The sequence below is a fragment of the Chenopodium quinoa genome, unplaced genomic scaffold (assembly GCF_001683475.1).
Source record: "Chenopodium quinoa cultivar QQ74 unplaced genomic scaffold, ASM168347v1, whole genome shotgun sequence".
Taxonomy (NCBI): Eukaryota; Viridiplantae; Streptophyta; class Magnoliopsida; order Caryophyllales; family Amaranthaceae; genus Chenopodium; species Chenopodium quinoa.
Window position 1 is genome coordinate 2,447,557 of NW_018743014.1, and position 16,943 is coordinate 2,464,499.

At 31.1% G+C, this 16,943-nt stretch overlaps 2 protein-coding genes across 2 annotated transcripts; both read left to right on the top strand.

Annotated features, from left to right (window-relative positions):
- The first annotated feature begins 470 nt into the window (after positions 1-470).
- On the top strand, positions 471-4,215 carry LOC110729800 (protein HEADING DATE 3B-like). Its single transcript, XM_021909577.1, has 4 exons — positions 471-713; positions 1,181-2,160; positions 3,170-3,221; positions 3,340-4,215. The coding sequence occupies exons 1-4, from the start codon at positions 471-473 to the stop codon at positions 4,213-4,215; spliced, it is 2,151 nt and encodes a 716-aa protein (XP_021765269.1).
- A 7,422-nt stretch (positions 4,216-11,637) lies between these two features.
- Positions 11,638-12,631, top strand: LOC110729801 (basic blue protein-like). Its single transcript, XM_021909578.1, has 2 exons — positions 11,638-11,815; positions 12,423-12,631. The coding sequence occupies exons 1-2, from the start codon at positions 11,638-11,640 to the stop codon at positions 12,629-12,631; spliced, it is 387 nt and encodes a 128-aa protein (XP_021765270.1).
- Positions 12,632-16,943: the final 4,312 nt, after the last annotated feature.

The following is a 16,943-nucleotide window of genomic DNA, read 5'->3' on the forward strand; positions in this document are numbered from 1 at the left end:
TTTTATTATTATTGTTATTATCTCAAACTAAATTTTTCCTAGTTAATTTTTTCTTTTTTGTCTCGATCTCAATCATTTTTTTAAATCTACATTTACATTTTAAAATTTGGTAACTTATTCTAGTTGATTGTTTATTGAAGTGTTATAGAGTATTGTTGAAATACACAAGATTTCTGGGATATTGATTGAATTTGGCTTTTGGTTTTGTTAGACATTTATTTGTCTTTTACAAAATTGCTTTTTCGTACAGAAGACTCTTATTTTTAGGATTGAAAGGTGCCATTTTCGTGATCGTTGTAAGAAATTCCCATAACACTGTGTCTAATAATTAAGTTGAGATCGAGGTTAACATTGGTAAAAGTTGATATACAAAGCTAAAGATTTGTAATTTTTTTTCCTCACTCTACTTCGAGTGAGGCGATTGTTTGAAGAGGCGAGTTTTGAAAGTAAGTTGTTCAATAACAAGTTTAATGGAAACGGAAAGGCTAATAAGAGGAAAACCCGAGGGTAAGATCACAGGACCTCTGTTTCCTAGGATTCATGTAGATGATACCAAAAGATTAGGGCCGAGGGCACCTCCTAGAAACAAAATGGCTCTTTACGAACAACTATCGATTCCTTCTCAAAGGTTTAGCAATACACCAGCATCGACGACATTACCTCCTCCGCCTGTTCATGGCCGGATGCTAGCGAATATGTTGTCTTCAAGCCAAGTGAGTTAATTTAGTTTTATCATTATTGTGAATTCGATTTTAGTAATTGTTGTATTATTTGAGTAACTATACTACTATAATTTATGTGTCGAGACTTTTTTATAATATATAGCATGTTCTATTTTACTTATTTTAAAATTGAATTTCGAAGTAACACATGTTAATTAATTTGCATAAGTTATACATTATAATACCTCCGTTAAATATTATGTGCAACTTTAGGGTATTATTTGTGAGACATAAAATATTCCAAAGTTGCACATAACATTTAACGGAGGTAGTATTTGATTTTCAATGAATGGTATGTTTATTTGTCCATAGACATACATGACCTTATAAATCAATAGGATGTATCAAGTAAGATTATATGTATTATTATATCATTATGATACTTCATTGACCTAACCTTTCTAACTGATAGTAAATTTAATGGTGTAACACATCATTTTTTATTTGATGGATTATAGGTTATTGGTGCCGAAAGAGAATTGTTTTCTGTAGGAAAAAAATCTCATGCCGCAAATCACTCAATTGGAAAGCAAAATTCACGTCCTTATGAAAGAATTTCAGGCAATACAAATGGAAATCCCCTTAAGAGATCAATGGTTGAAGATTGTCAATTGTCGAAAGTACCCATTACGTTTCTTGAGCCAAACAACCCTTCACAATCGAAATGGCCTTGTGTACATAATGTTGAGTCTAATCTTAGATTACCATCCATTGTCCATCCACAATTGAGTTTAAGTTCCAGTAAAACTCAATCTGGTTCAAAGGACAAAAATTTGGTTGATGTGAGCTGTTCCTTAGAGCTACAAACAACTAGTGCAAAGAAGGTAAATACATATTCAAATAAAGATGACTTGAAGGTGGTTGAGGTAGGACACAAAAACAGTAAGACACTACTTAGTTTCCCTCAAGGCAACGATGAGCATGATGGAAAATTAGATCATCAAATTTCACAAATTAGTGATCATACACTATTACCAAAAATTTCTTTAATGCCTTTGATCAAAGAAGAAAAAATTGAGCCATCAGATCATAAGTCTGCTGTCTCAAATTTTCCAAACAAAGATAGTGAGTTAGATCAAATCGACATCAACAAAGATCGAGATCATGTGGGTATGATATCCAATGAAGTAGATAAAGTGTACATGGGTGTAACTATTGAAGAGCCACGAACCACAATAGCTAACAATACTTCAATATTAAGAAGTGAATCATGTAATGAATCTCCCTTTACAGATGCTCATCGTCAAACTCTTAGTGTTGGAGATGGTAATAAATGCGAAGAAAAGCAAAATAGGACTGGTATGGTCGATTTTGAACATGGTGATTATTCACACACTTCATTAAAGGAATGTGCGTCGCATGGAGTCATATCCCCGAATCTTGTTGTAGAGATGATAGGTCAAAATCATTTTTGGAAAGCAAGGAAAGAAATTATTGAGTAAGTTTACATTCCTTTCATTTTTAAAATATTGCATCAAACTTCTCGTTTATTAGATTATATTTTGCATTGGTTGTTATTAGGATGTTTCAAATACTATAATTTTCCACACTATTATTTTTTTAAAAAGCAAATTAATTATTACAATCAACCACCTATTTTCATTTTTTCATAAATACCATTTGTTTCTTCCCTCAAAATATAATACATTTATGATGCACCCTTCAAAATAATAATGATTTGAAACAATTTTTAGGCATTGATTTATTTATATATTTAAAAATTACTTTTGATAAAGTTGGTGGGTTTTTAGAAGTATTTGTGATCAAAATAGTTTGTTGAATGATCAATGATGGTTATAATTTGGAGGAACAAGAGAGTGCAATGTAATAGAAAGTTGACCTTTATTATTTGATATTGTTTTTCTTACCTTGCATTGCATTATACTAACACAATACATGTATTTATAGTGGAGGAAGTATATGTCGATTTTTTGCTCTAGCAAATCATAAACGTAGCTTGTTCTAGATTTTTCTAGCATATTTAACTAGAATTTTCTATTATTTTATTATAAACGATCTTTTCCTACTCTATTAATGCTAGATTATTCTAACTTTTGGTGGATAATCTAGATTATCATATTTCAATAATTCTATTACCACGATTACTGGACTTAAGGATGCAATAATTTCAATAATAGGGTTTAAAGGTGGCATTTTGAATGTTTTGCACTTATAAATCAAATTACTACAAGTCTTGTAATAATTAACTAGAAATTAGATAGTACAACATGCCAACAAGACAAAATTCTAATAAATATCTTGAAATAAATAATTTATCTTAGTAAGATAAAAAAGTTTGGGCCAATTGGAGAAAAAAAAAAGGTGTAGCTAAATATTGAGGAAAGATGAATTTATTCTAATATGTTATTGAATATTGATGGTAGATACTTGTCAATTTATTTAATTAGAATCGCGCTGATATTGTGTTCATTCTTTTACTTTTGTAGTCAACAAAGAATTTTCTCCAAGCAAGTTTTCGAATTGCATAGGATTGTAAAGGTAATCTAGCTTAGGTCATAGTGATTATATTTTATGTGTTCAATTCTTATATATGTTATCTCATGAAGAAGATTATTATGTCATATATAATTCATCTTATAATTCAAGTATTCAACAGGTGCAAAAGATGTTGGCTAGTTGCGGAAATTTGCAGAAGAAAGAGCCCTTATCCTTGGGTAATTCACTTGTTGAACCTACTATGAAGAAATTATTACCCAAATCTATTCAAGAGGCACCATCATGGCATGAAAAATCGAAAAATGAAGTATCGAAGATCAAAGGTGTTGTCGACAATGCAATCGAAAATCTACCCCTTCCTTCCCTAAGCTCCGACATAACAAGCTTGGCTACAAATTTTGGTAAACAGACAAATACTAATTTGTCTATGTGGTGTCTTCCGCCGCCTGGAAACCAATGGTTGCTTCCAGTGATATCTCCTTCGGAAGGGCTCGTGTACAAGCCCTACCTGAATCCTCCTCCTCCTCCCGGAGGTTTCTTTCCTACTCTTTCCAACGATCTTAGGCCTACAAACCCTACTACCACCTTAGGGAACGAGGAATATCTTAACTCGCAAATTGGAGTTCACGGTGTTGCTCCTAGTCCTATGGATCCCTCATACTTTGCACCTTATGGTATGTCTATTATTAGTCCACTCGCTTCCACATCAACATTTAAGCATATGAGCTTCTACGATGTAAACTCGAGCTCATTTATAAGTAATGGTCCTAGAAATTTGGGTGAAGTGAATGAGAGTGAAAAGCTCGAAAGTTTAGAAAGTAGTCCTAATAAGAAGATCAAAACTTCTAATGGTGCACTTCCTTTATTTCCTACTACACCTACAACAGTAGATAATGGACAACCTATAAAGAATTGTAGCAATGAGCGGAAGACAAAGGTGATTAAGGTTATACCGCGTAATAATCCTAAATTAGCAAGTGAATCACTTGCTAATATAATCAAATTAATACTAGAAGAACGTAAAGCATTAGTGTGATTAGTTAATTATACTGAGGGACACGACAGAAAAAATACTTAATTATACTGAGGAAAATATACTGAAAAATATTGAGAGATTTTTGTTAGTTAGTTACAGCAAAAATTATTCATTCTTTGGCAAGTGTAAAAAAATACAATTGATTTTTTTTAAGATGAAAGGCGAGCTTGATACAAAGGTTTTGAGCACACGAATAAGAAAATTAGAGTACAAGATTTTATTTTGTGAATTTCTTGATGTACTATTTCTTAAAATTTGATTATTGATTATCTGTTATATCATTGTAATAAGTTATTGGATTTTTTGTTTTTATTTATTTGAAAGAATTGAAGTTGGACTATATTATGAAGCGTGGTTTATTTATTTATTTATTAATAGAAAACATATTAGCCATTTAGCTCTAGTGAAATAGTAATGTTAAGTCTGTCAATAATATATATATATATATATATATATATATATATATATATATAGTTGGACATACTACATGGTTTAATGGTTCAGTGCTACCCCAAGTTAAAAAATATGTACTCCGTACTTCGTATGTGCTTATCATGCCGGTCCGTGTTATGCCCAAGAAATGTTTTTAACTTTTGTCGGTCTATCTCGATATTGGATATGTGATTAATGTGAAGAACCAGCCCAAGAGCAATCAAAAGCCACAATCTGAACCCCACATTTATGTGACGTGATCATATTATGAACTTTACTTGAACCCTATTGCGCTAGTTTACTATTGATGATATTATTTTACCGATTAACACTTATTTTCAACAATTTTCTATTATTTTTGTCCTTAAAAGTTTTTTTTTTTTAATTATTACTACTAATTTAAAATTATTTTTCCTAAATTAAACTTATACATTTTTGTTGGAAATCTTGAAAGTTTAAGCTTAATTTGTTGTATTGGGGGTTGGGGCAGTAAGCCAACAAGGTAAGTAAAAGTTAAAAGCAAATTAACATAAAAAAGGTTCAGGCATAATCGAAACCTGCGACCCTTGGTGCAAAATTAGGCGATGCAATCGTTGGGCTGCTCAAAGCATTATACAATGAAATGCGTTGTATTTATAGTACTTTAATCAATAAAAAAAAACTTGCTAGATTTTTATCGGATTCAATATGGGTTCATCTTAACTCATTGTACCCATACTACTGGATCCACCATTAGAAGAGAGATAGAAATTAACATATTTATATAAAATTGGGTCTGACATAGCAGGATTGTAGATGATATAATTTTAATGAAAATTTGTTATAACAGAAAAAAGTAAAAGTGAGTAGAATTTGAAAAATGGATGAAAGCAAAAAGTGAGTAAAAGTTAATAATACGAAGAGACTATTAATTTATGAAATTTGCATAGTACACCAAGGGTGTATCATGCTCACGGTACACCCGGTAAAAAATAAAGGCATTCTTCAAATTAGTTTTTTTTTTTTTTTTAAATGATTCCTCCTTAATTTAAGGGATTTGTTATTTATTCTCCATATTAATAGTTTTCAAAATAGATTTGATATTTTTGGAGAGACACAATTACAATTTTGAAATACAGGGAGAATTCCAAGAGAGAGAAAATTTTTAGCAGAGAAAATTAATGGCGGGGTGTAAGAAATTCGACATGATTCCATTATAGATTTGTTGATAATACGTATGAGAATGAAGATTTGGTTAATTATGAAGATGAATTTGAGGATTTCATAATCAAATGTGAAGGTAATATATATATATATATATATATATATATATATATATATATATATATATATATATATATATATATATATATATATTTAGGTTTTTTTCGTATTAAAATTTAATAATTATAATTACAATGTTGATGCTAATGATAATGTTCTCTTAAATTATTAAATTTCATAATTTGTGGATTTCATAATCAAAGGAATTTGTTTTTGTTTTGTGTTTTGTGTTTTTGTTTTTTTTGTTTTTGTTTTTTGTTTTTTGTTTTTTTTTTGTTTTTTTTACTGTTTTTGTATAATTTTTAAAGGTTGAAGATGATGTTCTTTTGATTATGATGAATGTTCATTTATCACGCATTCAATTTGTTAATTGTAATGGAATATGTTCTTTAAGTCCAATTAATATGTTCTTTGAATCTAAACTATATGTTCTTTACATTACAAATTATGTTCTTTAAGGTATAATGTTCTTTGGGTATCAATAATATGAACTATGTTCTTTTTACTTGAATAATATATTCTTCTATGTTCACGTTTGTTTGTTTTAACTCTTATGTTCTTTTGGATATTGAGTGATATAGCACCAATTATTTTAAAAAGTTTTTACATCTCTTTTAATTATTAAACTATTCATCTTGAATATTATTTATTAAATTTATATTTTTTTTATGTTAATAACATTAAATAATTGTGTACATTTTTTTTCCAGGATCACAATGGTTGATGGAAATATTCTTTTTGGACATCATATATTGATGATTGATTTTCAGATCCAAATTAAAGAACATCCACAACATTTATAAAGAACATGATTATATTATGTAATAAGCACTACTTAAATTTAAATATTTAAATTTAACAAGGATGGTCCAAACAAAAATTTAAAGAACATATTCACAGTAAGCAATGAATATTATGTTACAATAAATGTACATTACAATTATAGTTAGAAAACATGGACATTTAAAATACTTTATCAAAAGATCTAATAGAGATCATAATATTAGTAGTGGACATATGGAAGAAAAATAGTGCTAATAATTAATTGTACTTTACATACAAAAATAAAGTACATCATATTTTCTAATAAAGAACATTATAAAAACATATAAAGATCATCACAAGATTTACACATGACATTATTATTATAACGAATATTATAATACTTACATAAAAAAAAATTGTTGAAAGAATATGATTGATTTTGGTAGAGATTTTTTAAACTAAAGAAAATCAAATAAAATATTGGTAACTGAAATTTTAAATATGAAAATGAATTTTCGAATTTGAATTTTGAATTTTTAAAATAAAATCTTGAAATATTTTGAAGAAAATAGTTTTGGAAAAAAGAAAATTATTCTGGAACCTTAATTTTTTTGAAAATATTGTATCAATTAATGTGGGATTTGGTTGATTCCTTTCCAAAATTTAATGAATGTACCTAAAAAAACTCGCGTTCTTTGTTTCACATCTACATGTTCTTTTTCAGCTGAATGTTCTTTGTTTAAAAGTCGTATGTTCTTTCCGCGTTTTTTTTTTAATTTGTTTGTTGCCTGCGTTTTATTTTTGGGCAGTGTCGTTTTTGTCAGGCTCATGAGACACCCGGGTGTACAAAATCCTAGTCTAGCTTAGGGTCAAACATTTAGCCCTATACTTATCCAGAGTGCTTAAGTTTGTCAATTCAAGCCAAAAGAAGTTAGTATGAACATGGGATACCATCAATTGGTTGTGTGAGCATGATATGGCGTCACATAAATATAAGGTACATAAAAATTCATTTAGCGTTTGATGCATTATATTAGAACTAACATGCTTCTCCACAAGTAGATGAACTGTAAAAGAACGAGAAGGAATTATTGGCATTAATGATACCTATGTCATTTTTCTTTTGAAAAGTCAAACTAATTCATTGATTAGACTATTAGAGTCATCAATGTCTACAATATAATTCAAGACTAGCAAATAAAATAGAAATTGGATCAAATAATCTTCTAATTGGGCGGCAAAACTACAAAATCTCATATTAGATCTCATATTGACGAATATATACCCTCTTTCACATACATCATTGTTTGATACAATAACTTTTCACGAGGGGGTCTTTTTTCGATCTAATGTATTTTTGAAATCGAACAACAATATTTCATGCAATTGATTGTAGAATTAACTTTCATCATTAATGAGATTGCACAAATTCTCATAAAAAAAAACAATTTTTCCTGCATAATTAAAATACATAGCCTCAAATAACTCTCACAAAGAGAGAAATTAATCCTGATATACGAATGGATATAACCCCAAAATTGGAAGAAAAACTCTCTAATAGAGAGAGAAAGAATAAATATTATGAGCATAATATAAAACTAGAAGGAAAACAAGAGATTTAAGGGCTAACCATCAACCAAAAGCTTGGTGGTATTCCCAGTCCTAGCTTAGAACAACAAAAATATTAAGGTTATTTAAGGAGGAATAGACAATAGAGAGAATAGAGAAAAAGGAGGGGAGGTGGTGTATTATGTATACCTCATGTCATTTCATGTAAATTATGATTAATGTTATTATTTTATGCATTTGTTGAGCATGGTTGGGACTAAACATTGTAAGTACTTTTTGATAGGTTGTATACTTGTATATGTACTGTATAACATTTACTAATAATATAATATTATAATCTTTCATATTCATTTGGCTATTCGTTTTAATTTAGGCCAAATTAGAAAATAACACCTGCTAAATACCCCGATTTTGATAATAACACCTGTTGAAAAAAAAGTTTTATTATAACACCTACAAAAATCCCAAAATTTTGGTTTCACAACCCACTAACGGACTTTTGGATGGAAACCGTGAGTGGGGCCCGCCATGTACACGTATCAATAAGGTACTGGTTTAAAAAAAAGATAAATAAAAATAAAAAGTAAAATTAAAAAAAAGAAAAAGAAAAACCCCTAAACCCTAACCCAGCCACCAGAGCCAGCACCGGCGGCCGTCACTCCACCGCCGGTGACCCCCACTGCCGCCGGAAACCTTTCCTTCACCGGCGGAATCACCAGCCATCACCCCCACCGACATTAGCCCCCCCCCACAAATCCCCTTCCCCTTCCCTCTCCCCGAAAAACACCCCCACCCACCACAGCCCCGCCGAGAAAACCACCTAGTCCCTTCGCCCCCTCGCCGAAAATCACCTAGCCCCTTCGCCCCCTCACCGAAAACCACCCCTGGAATTACCCCTCACCTTCAAACCGGCCGAAATCGACCTTAGAAGCCCCAGATCTGTCGATTTCGCGGTGGAGGCGAACGAAATTAACTATTTTGGGGAATGTCGGTGTTAAGGGACGAGGTTTGGGAGTTGTCGGTGTTAGGGGAGGGGGTTTAGGGCGGTGATGGTGTTAGGAGAGGGGATATCGGGCGGTGCCGGCGTTAGGGAAAGGGTTGTCGATGTTAGGGGAGGAGGTTTCTGGGGCTGGCTGGGTGTTAGGAGGGTTCCGGCGGCTGGCTTGGCTGGGGCAGGTGGTGCCAGTGGTGGGGTTGGCTGGGTTAGGGGGTTAGGTTTATTTTTTTTTTAGATTTTCTTTTTTTTTTAAAACCAATACATAGCTGACACGTATACATGACGGGCCCCACTAACGGTTTCCATCCAAAAGTCCGTTAATGGGTGGTGAAACCAAAATTTTGGGATTTTTGTAGGTGTTATAATAAAACTTTTTTTTCAACAGGTGTTATTATCAAAATTGGGGTCTTTAGCAGGTGTTATTTTCTAATTTGACCTTTAATTTATTACAAAAAAGAAAGACTTTTTTATCAACTTTAATATATTCTATGATGTCCAAATAATATTTGGTATAAGCAAGTATATAATTTGTTTAAATAATTCAATATCTTCAAAATTTTTTGCAAAATTATCTTTTTGGTCACTCTATACCTTTTCCCGATCACAAAGTCTTATATGTGGCTGGCCACACGATGTGGCCATCCATCATAAGGGTTACTTCGTTAGTGTTATAGGTGTTACTCATTTAGTTTTACGGGGTTACTTCGATGGTATTATAGGGATTACTTAGTGGTTACTCAGTCAGTATTAAGGGGTTAATCGATCAGTGTTATAGAAGTTACTTTGTTCTTTTACAAGTAGCCACATAGTGTGGTTAGCCGCACACAAGACGCACTGATTGTGAATTATTGTAGGAATATTTGGCATTGCTCACCAAGTATACCTAATTATAAATATATGTGTGTGACCGATGTGAAGAATGAGAAATACAGTTAAATACTTTGAGATTAATTTAATATGGTGTTGGAGCTAGTGTGACACAAAAGTTATGGGTTCAAATCTCATCCACCCCCACTTCAAGTGGAATATCTCGCGTAGGGTATGCGGAGGGCCCATGCTGCATCCACATTTCAACCCCAAAGGACTCTTGTGTGAGGGGGAGAGTATAAAACATATTCTTGGGCCTCAACTACTAGATTAACCTTTTGGTTGAGATGATCCTTTAAAAGTATCCAAATTATAAGCTATCTAACAAATATTTTCTTCAAAGAAAATAAAAGCAAACAATATAACTACTTTATTGAAAATTGTATAATATACCAGGGTGCACCATGCTCATGGTGCACTTGGTGATGTGGCATAACTAATTAGCATTAAATTAGTGAAAAATAAAAAAAAAATTAGTGGAAAATAAAAAAATAAAAAATCTGGGCTAAATTATAGGGAAGTATTCCCTTTAAACTGCTTTTAGTTTTAAATTATTATCCTTAATGGACATTTTTCATTTTTAAAACATTTTTGGGTTTCAATAATACAAAGTATGTTCTTTGAATTTGGCTCGTATATTTTCTTTGAGGTCACGAGTGACGCACAAATTCTTTTTTATATTATCATATATCATTATTTTTTATTATCTTATGTTCTTTGAGTTTGATCAGTGTGTTGTTCGGGTATGAATTATATGTTCTTTACTTTATATTTTATGCTCTTTTAACATATGTTATTTTGAATTTTGAAATTTAATTTGAAAATGAAATCTTAGTTTTTTCTTAGTTGAAAATATTTTAGAGAGAGAAAACTAAAATTATTATGGAAAGTTAATTTTTGGAGAGAGAAAAAACAAATTTTGGGGATATGATATCTTTGGTAAATATTTTTTCAGTTAATGTGTAATTTTTCATAAAATTTTAATAAAGTTTTTATCACGTTCTTTTTGTAATGTCTTTATGTTCTTTAATAATGCTTGTTCTTTGTTAAACACAAACATGTTCTTTTTCAAAAACCTGCATGTTCTTTTTCAAACATCTAAATGTTCTTTCAGCCTTTTTTTTTTATTTAACCAAGTGCACTCAGGTGCACAGATCATGCATTGTTACTTTATTCGAATATAGATCCTCTTTGATTTTTTTTTCCTTCATATTTGAAAGAAAATTGTATAGTATCGTCTGTGATTTTTTTTGAAGCAATATCCTTTGTGATATGAGTTTTTCTTAAAATTAATTTGATCCTAATCCAACCACATGCACATTATCAATGTGTCCACCTAGTATGAAAGCCACAATTTATTTCGTTATAAATTCTTACAACATAATCAACGAGAAAATTTCCTCTATAAATATTAATTTTTGATTTCTAAAAACTATTATTCAAAACCATTTTTCATCTATCTAATCTCTATCAAGGTCTATATATATATTATATATATATATATATATTTTTTTTTTGATTTGTTTGAAATGGCTCAGGGAAGTGGTAGTAGTGCCAGACTAGGTGTGTTGCTTGGCATATTATTGTACCTTCTTGCTGCCAAGCCTATCTTTGCCGCTGAATACAAAGTAGGTGACACAGCCGGATGGACTTATAATGTTGAGAATTGGCCTAATGGAAAGTCTTTCAAAGATGCTGATCTCCTAAGTTAGTTTAATTTCTTTCTCTCTTTACTTTCACTTCTATTTATGAGTTTCTTTTGATTGTGATTTAATCATCAAATTCGCGCTTTGAAAACTGTAACACATTTCATTTTCTTTTATTTCATTTGAAAAAAAAATTAATTATGCATATTTATCATTAGCAGTGGTGGAGCCTCATAAAACAAACACCAACGGTAAGAGATTTTTACAATATATCTAGTCTACTATTTCTGTGTTTTGAAACATTTTAATCAAACGTGAAACCTTAGCCGGTTAGCCCCATACAAATCCATAAAATTGATTTGAACCCAATTAATATCTGGATCCGCAACTAATCATTCATCAAATTATATAAATAAATTATTGATAATTTTCTCGTGTCTGTTTAAAGTTCTAATATTGATTAAATTTTTCTACAAGTAATATACATTTCTCTCAAATTATATGTGTTTAGAAGTGTAAAAACAAAAATCAAAATATCGGTAATATAGAATATATATGATTATGTTTTTTGTCTTATTATGATATTAATATACCATACATAAAAAGAAAGAAATAATTAAGGTTTATTAATTTATCAAGTTTTATACAAAGCTAATGTTATTCTGCAGTTTTTAATTACTTCAAGGAACGTCACAATGTGGCAGTCTTAACTAAGGAAGGATACGATAGTTGCACAGCACCAAGCGGATCAATAGTGTACCAAACTGGGCATGACGAAATCCGATTGGACCCAGGTCAAAGTTACTTCATCTGTACTACTCCTGGTCATTGTGAAAATGGCATGAAGATTGCTATTAATGCATCTGATTCTAATTAATTACTTCTTATGTTTGAAGTTAAGAATGGTTGTTATTACATGATTCAACTATTTTAATTAGCTTGTAATAAATTCGATCATCATCATTATCATTCGACATTCTTGTGATAAATTTGTCTTTAATGTATCATCGGCTAGCTTTGGACAACACAACCATTGACTTTTAGCCAACTGGATTCTCCGGTGCGTAATACATAATTGCGCATATGATGACGCGTATCATATAAACACTCTAATCTAATTGATGCACAAGATTTGAATTCATGATCTTTGTATCACAAGGCTCCGATACCATGTTAAAGGACCAATTTAACCAAAAGTTTAAGCTGATGGTTGAGATTCAAAAATATATTTTATATTCTATCACTAACATCATAATTGTCAAATATATTAAAGTCATAATGTCTTTCCAGCTTTCCTTGACATAAATTAAAACACAAAAGCAGAATGCCAGAATGCTTAATTATCATCATTTCCAGAATCATCATTTCCTATGCTCATATCATCATCCTCATCATCTTCACCAGCGGCACCTTTTTATTGGTCTAGAGATAATGTCCGCATCTTCATCTAATTACAATAATCAACGAATTGAGGCAGTTTTCTAATATATACTAGAATCTTCATTACTTTTTATTCGTGAGATATAAAAAATTCCGTTGTTGCAACTAAAAAGTAACGGAGGTAGTATTATTTGTATAGCATAAAGGAAAAAAATTTGAAACAACATTTAAGAAATAATCGTAACAGGTATTATCCCACATAACACAGTGAGTAACGTTTATCATACGAGGGCGCCCCATTACTCACTGTGAGAAACGTTTTTGTTTCTCACAGTGACAGTTTCGTAAATAAAATGTACCAGTTTAGTCACGGTGGTGTATATTATTTACGAAATGGATGATAAAATTGTACCACTTTAGTCACGGTGGTACATTTTATTTACGAAATTGTCACTGTGAGAAAACGTTTCTCACAGTGAGTAACAGAGATTTACTGCATAACACAGGATCATTACCTATACAAAACAGAGTAGTGTACATCTTGATAATAATATAATATGGGTAATATCCGAAACATTAATGGTTAATTACCAATTATGTAACAATGAAGGACCAAATGATGACAAACAAAATTGGCAATTAACAACGAACATGTAGTCTTTACCTACCGAAAATAGTGATGCACTTCTTCACTACAACAATGCAATTGATATGTGAAATAATTGAAAACAAAGATCACATTAAATTCAAGAAAAACCTGAAACATGATGACGAGCGTGTATCCGAGACTTTGCTATCTCTCGGACCTCACTCATCATATCATCCTATCATCAGTGAAGAGCGTGGGACGCATGTGCTTAAGCATTTCTTGCACAACCAAGCTCTCCAGCATGGCAGCTTCTAAAGATGCCGCGTCACGGCTTCCATGACCATCTTTTGGAGTTTTCGCTTTATCCTTTGCTTTTGTGTACTTTAGTCTTTCCTCGAAATCTTTAAATGTTTCCAAACCCGGGAAAAATATAGGCTCATTAAAACGAATATTTCTAATATTGAATGACTCAACTTGTGGAGTTTTCCCAATGGTATTGCCTTCTTTGTCACTCCTACAATCGGATGATTCCGGAACCTTCGATATGGTAGCACCATTCATCTTGGCACTGATTTGAGCCAATAATGATTGAATGTATGACAATTGGGAGAGAAAGTCTTTTATATCTTTCTTAATTTCCCTAATTCTATACACAAAAAGAGCAAGGAAAATCATCCGTTTAAGTTTTTCGATCATGTATGATTTAAAAATACAATTAAATGATTCGAGGGATACAATTCAAATTCGTATAGAACATAAACCCAAGTTTGATGCAATTAGTGTTCGTAAATACAATTACAAAAATACTAATAAAAAATTCGAATTAATTTCGTATATAAAATTACTATAGTAATATATAATATACTAGTTTTGTGACCGGGCGATGCCCAGATGGTTGATAAAATTTTAAAATAACATATTTACTTGAATGCTAAATACGGTCAAATAATTTGTTCTGATAATGTAGAATATTAGATTTACAATATCATATGGAGTGTATTTTGTGTAGTTTTGTTTGTAAATAGATATCTACATTATTATTGACTTCAATTATTTTTATTGAACTTAAAATATTTTCAATGAACTGAAAATATTTTACCAAATTAAAATTATTTTTGATTAAAAATTATTTTACTGATTATCTAATATTTTTTAAATAAATTAAATAACAATGCATTTTGTATACGGCTAACCACACCATTTGGCCGGACAAAGTAACCTCTGTAATACTAAATGAGTAACCTCTAACACTGATTAAGTAACCCTATCTATAACACTGATTGATCTGAGTAACCACTATAACAATGACCAAGTAACCCCTATAGCACTAACGAAGTAACTCAGATCTTGTAATAGTTGGTGACACGGTTTGGCCAGCTAATTATAAAAGTTTGTGATTAAATATATTATAAATGGATCTTATTTTATAGAACTTTTTAAAACAAATTTGATGATGAAAATAGAATTGAGTTACAGGATATTTATTAAAAGTTATGATTAATTTTGTATATATAAAATATTAGAATTTTATCGATAATAAAACTCTATACAACAATTTTGTCTTAAAAAATATATCCAAAAATTGCTTAATTAACATCATATGTGTCACAATAATACTTGTTTATCTTCTACATGGCGCAACACTTGGCGAAAATCTAGAATGCCAAGTGTCGCTGTGTCATGGCCTGGCTACGAGGGGGTAGGGACGTGAGTTTCAGCGGGGAAGGGGACGAAGTGGGCGGCGGAGGAGGTAGGGTTAGCGGCGAAGGGAGAGGGGAAGGGGAGAGAGAATATGGGGAGGGATAGGAAGAAGAAGAAGAGGAGGTTGAAGAAGTGTTGGTGAAGGAGATCGAATCCAATGAGTCCCGCCATTGATGAGTTGCTCAAGCTTTTCCTGTTTCAATGGAGATTGGAGAAAGAGAGTTGAGTTTTTTGGGGGAGGGAATTTGGGGGATTTGATTTTGGAGCTTTGGCCAGTGGTGCTCCAATGGTTTAGGTCGCCGGCGGTTGGGGGAAGATTGATAGGCGCCGACAGGGAAGCTGTACTGGACGCCAACAGCGAAAGGTTGGCTGACTGGTTGAGGTTGTGGTGTGGGTGGCTGGTTGGTGGCTGGTTGGTGGCTGTTTTTCATGAAGTGTTTTTCTTTTCTTTTTTTTTTCTATATAAAAAAAAACTAACTATAGTTATTTTTAATTAAATAAGGTTATATTTGGAAAAATTTCTTAATTAGAGTCATTTTGTAAAATAATAAAAAAAAATGTCACCATTTTAGTGTTACATAAGTTGGGGGTTACCAAGCTCTAAATAAAATAATAAAAAATAAAAAATTGAGGATTACTATTGAGAATTTTCCTATAAATTTCCTATCGTGTGGAGATTTTGTTTTGTACTTTTAAAATCATGTTGTAGTATTTTCTTTTGAATAGCTTATTTTGAATTTGAAAGCTTATTGACTTAAATGGTAGAGCAATGTACCTTTGTACACAGATGTAGGTTCAAATCCTACATAAGCTGTAATTACAACATTGCATATAAATTGGATGCGGCAAAAGAAACATTGTGGTGCTTTACGCATCCTTTCTAGTCTAGATGACTTAATGGCTCAAACTAATAGATCTCATATTTTGTTTATCATATCGCCTTAAAAATAATAGACAACTATTATAAATATTCTCTCCATCCCATTATTAAATGCTTATTTATCATATTTTGTGAGAATTAAACCCCTTTGTGTATGGTATATGGAACAATAATTAAGACAATTGAAACGAAAAATAATATATTATCATATTTTTGGCAATTAGAGAAGGGAAAAAGAATATTTTTTTTAAAAAAAAAAACACTAAGTGTTAGTATTCAAATTAAATAATATGTAAAAACACTAAGTGTTAGTATTCAAATTAAATATTATGTAAAATCTATTTTTTAAATAATAAGCACTATAATTGAAAAAAAAAATACTAACTGGATTTGGAAAAAAGAATCGATCATAGTACGTGAAAACAGGAAACACTCAACCAACTTAGCTAGATTTGAAATTTGTTTAAAATTACAAAAAATAAATAGTATACTTAATAAATAAAATCAGTGGTACATAGCCGTATATTACTTTAGTGGTACATAGCATTACATGTTATTTACGGTAAAATTTTCGTTGATATGGTAGAAGAAGTCTGAATAGTCAATTGAGGAAATTGCATTATCTCCTAAATATACAAA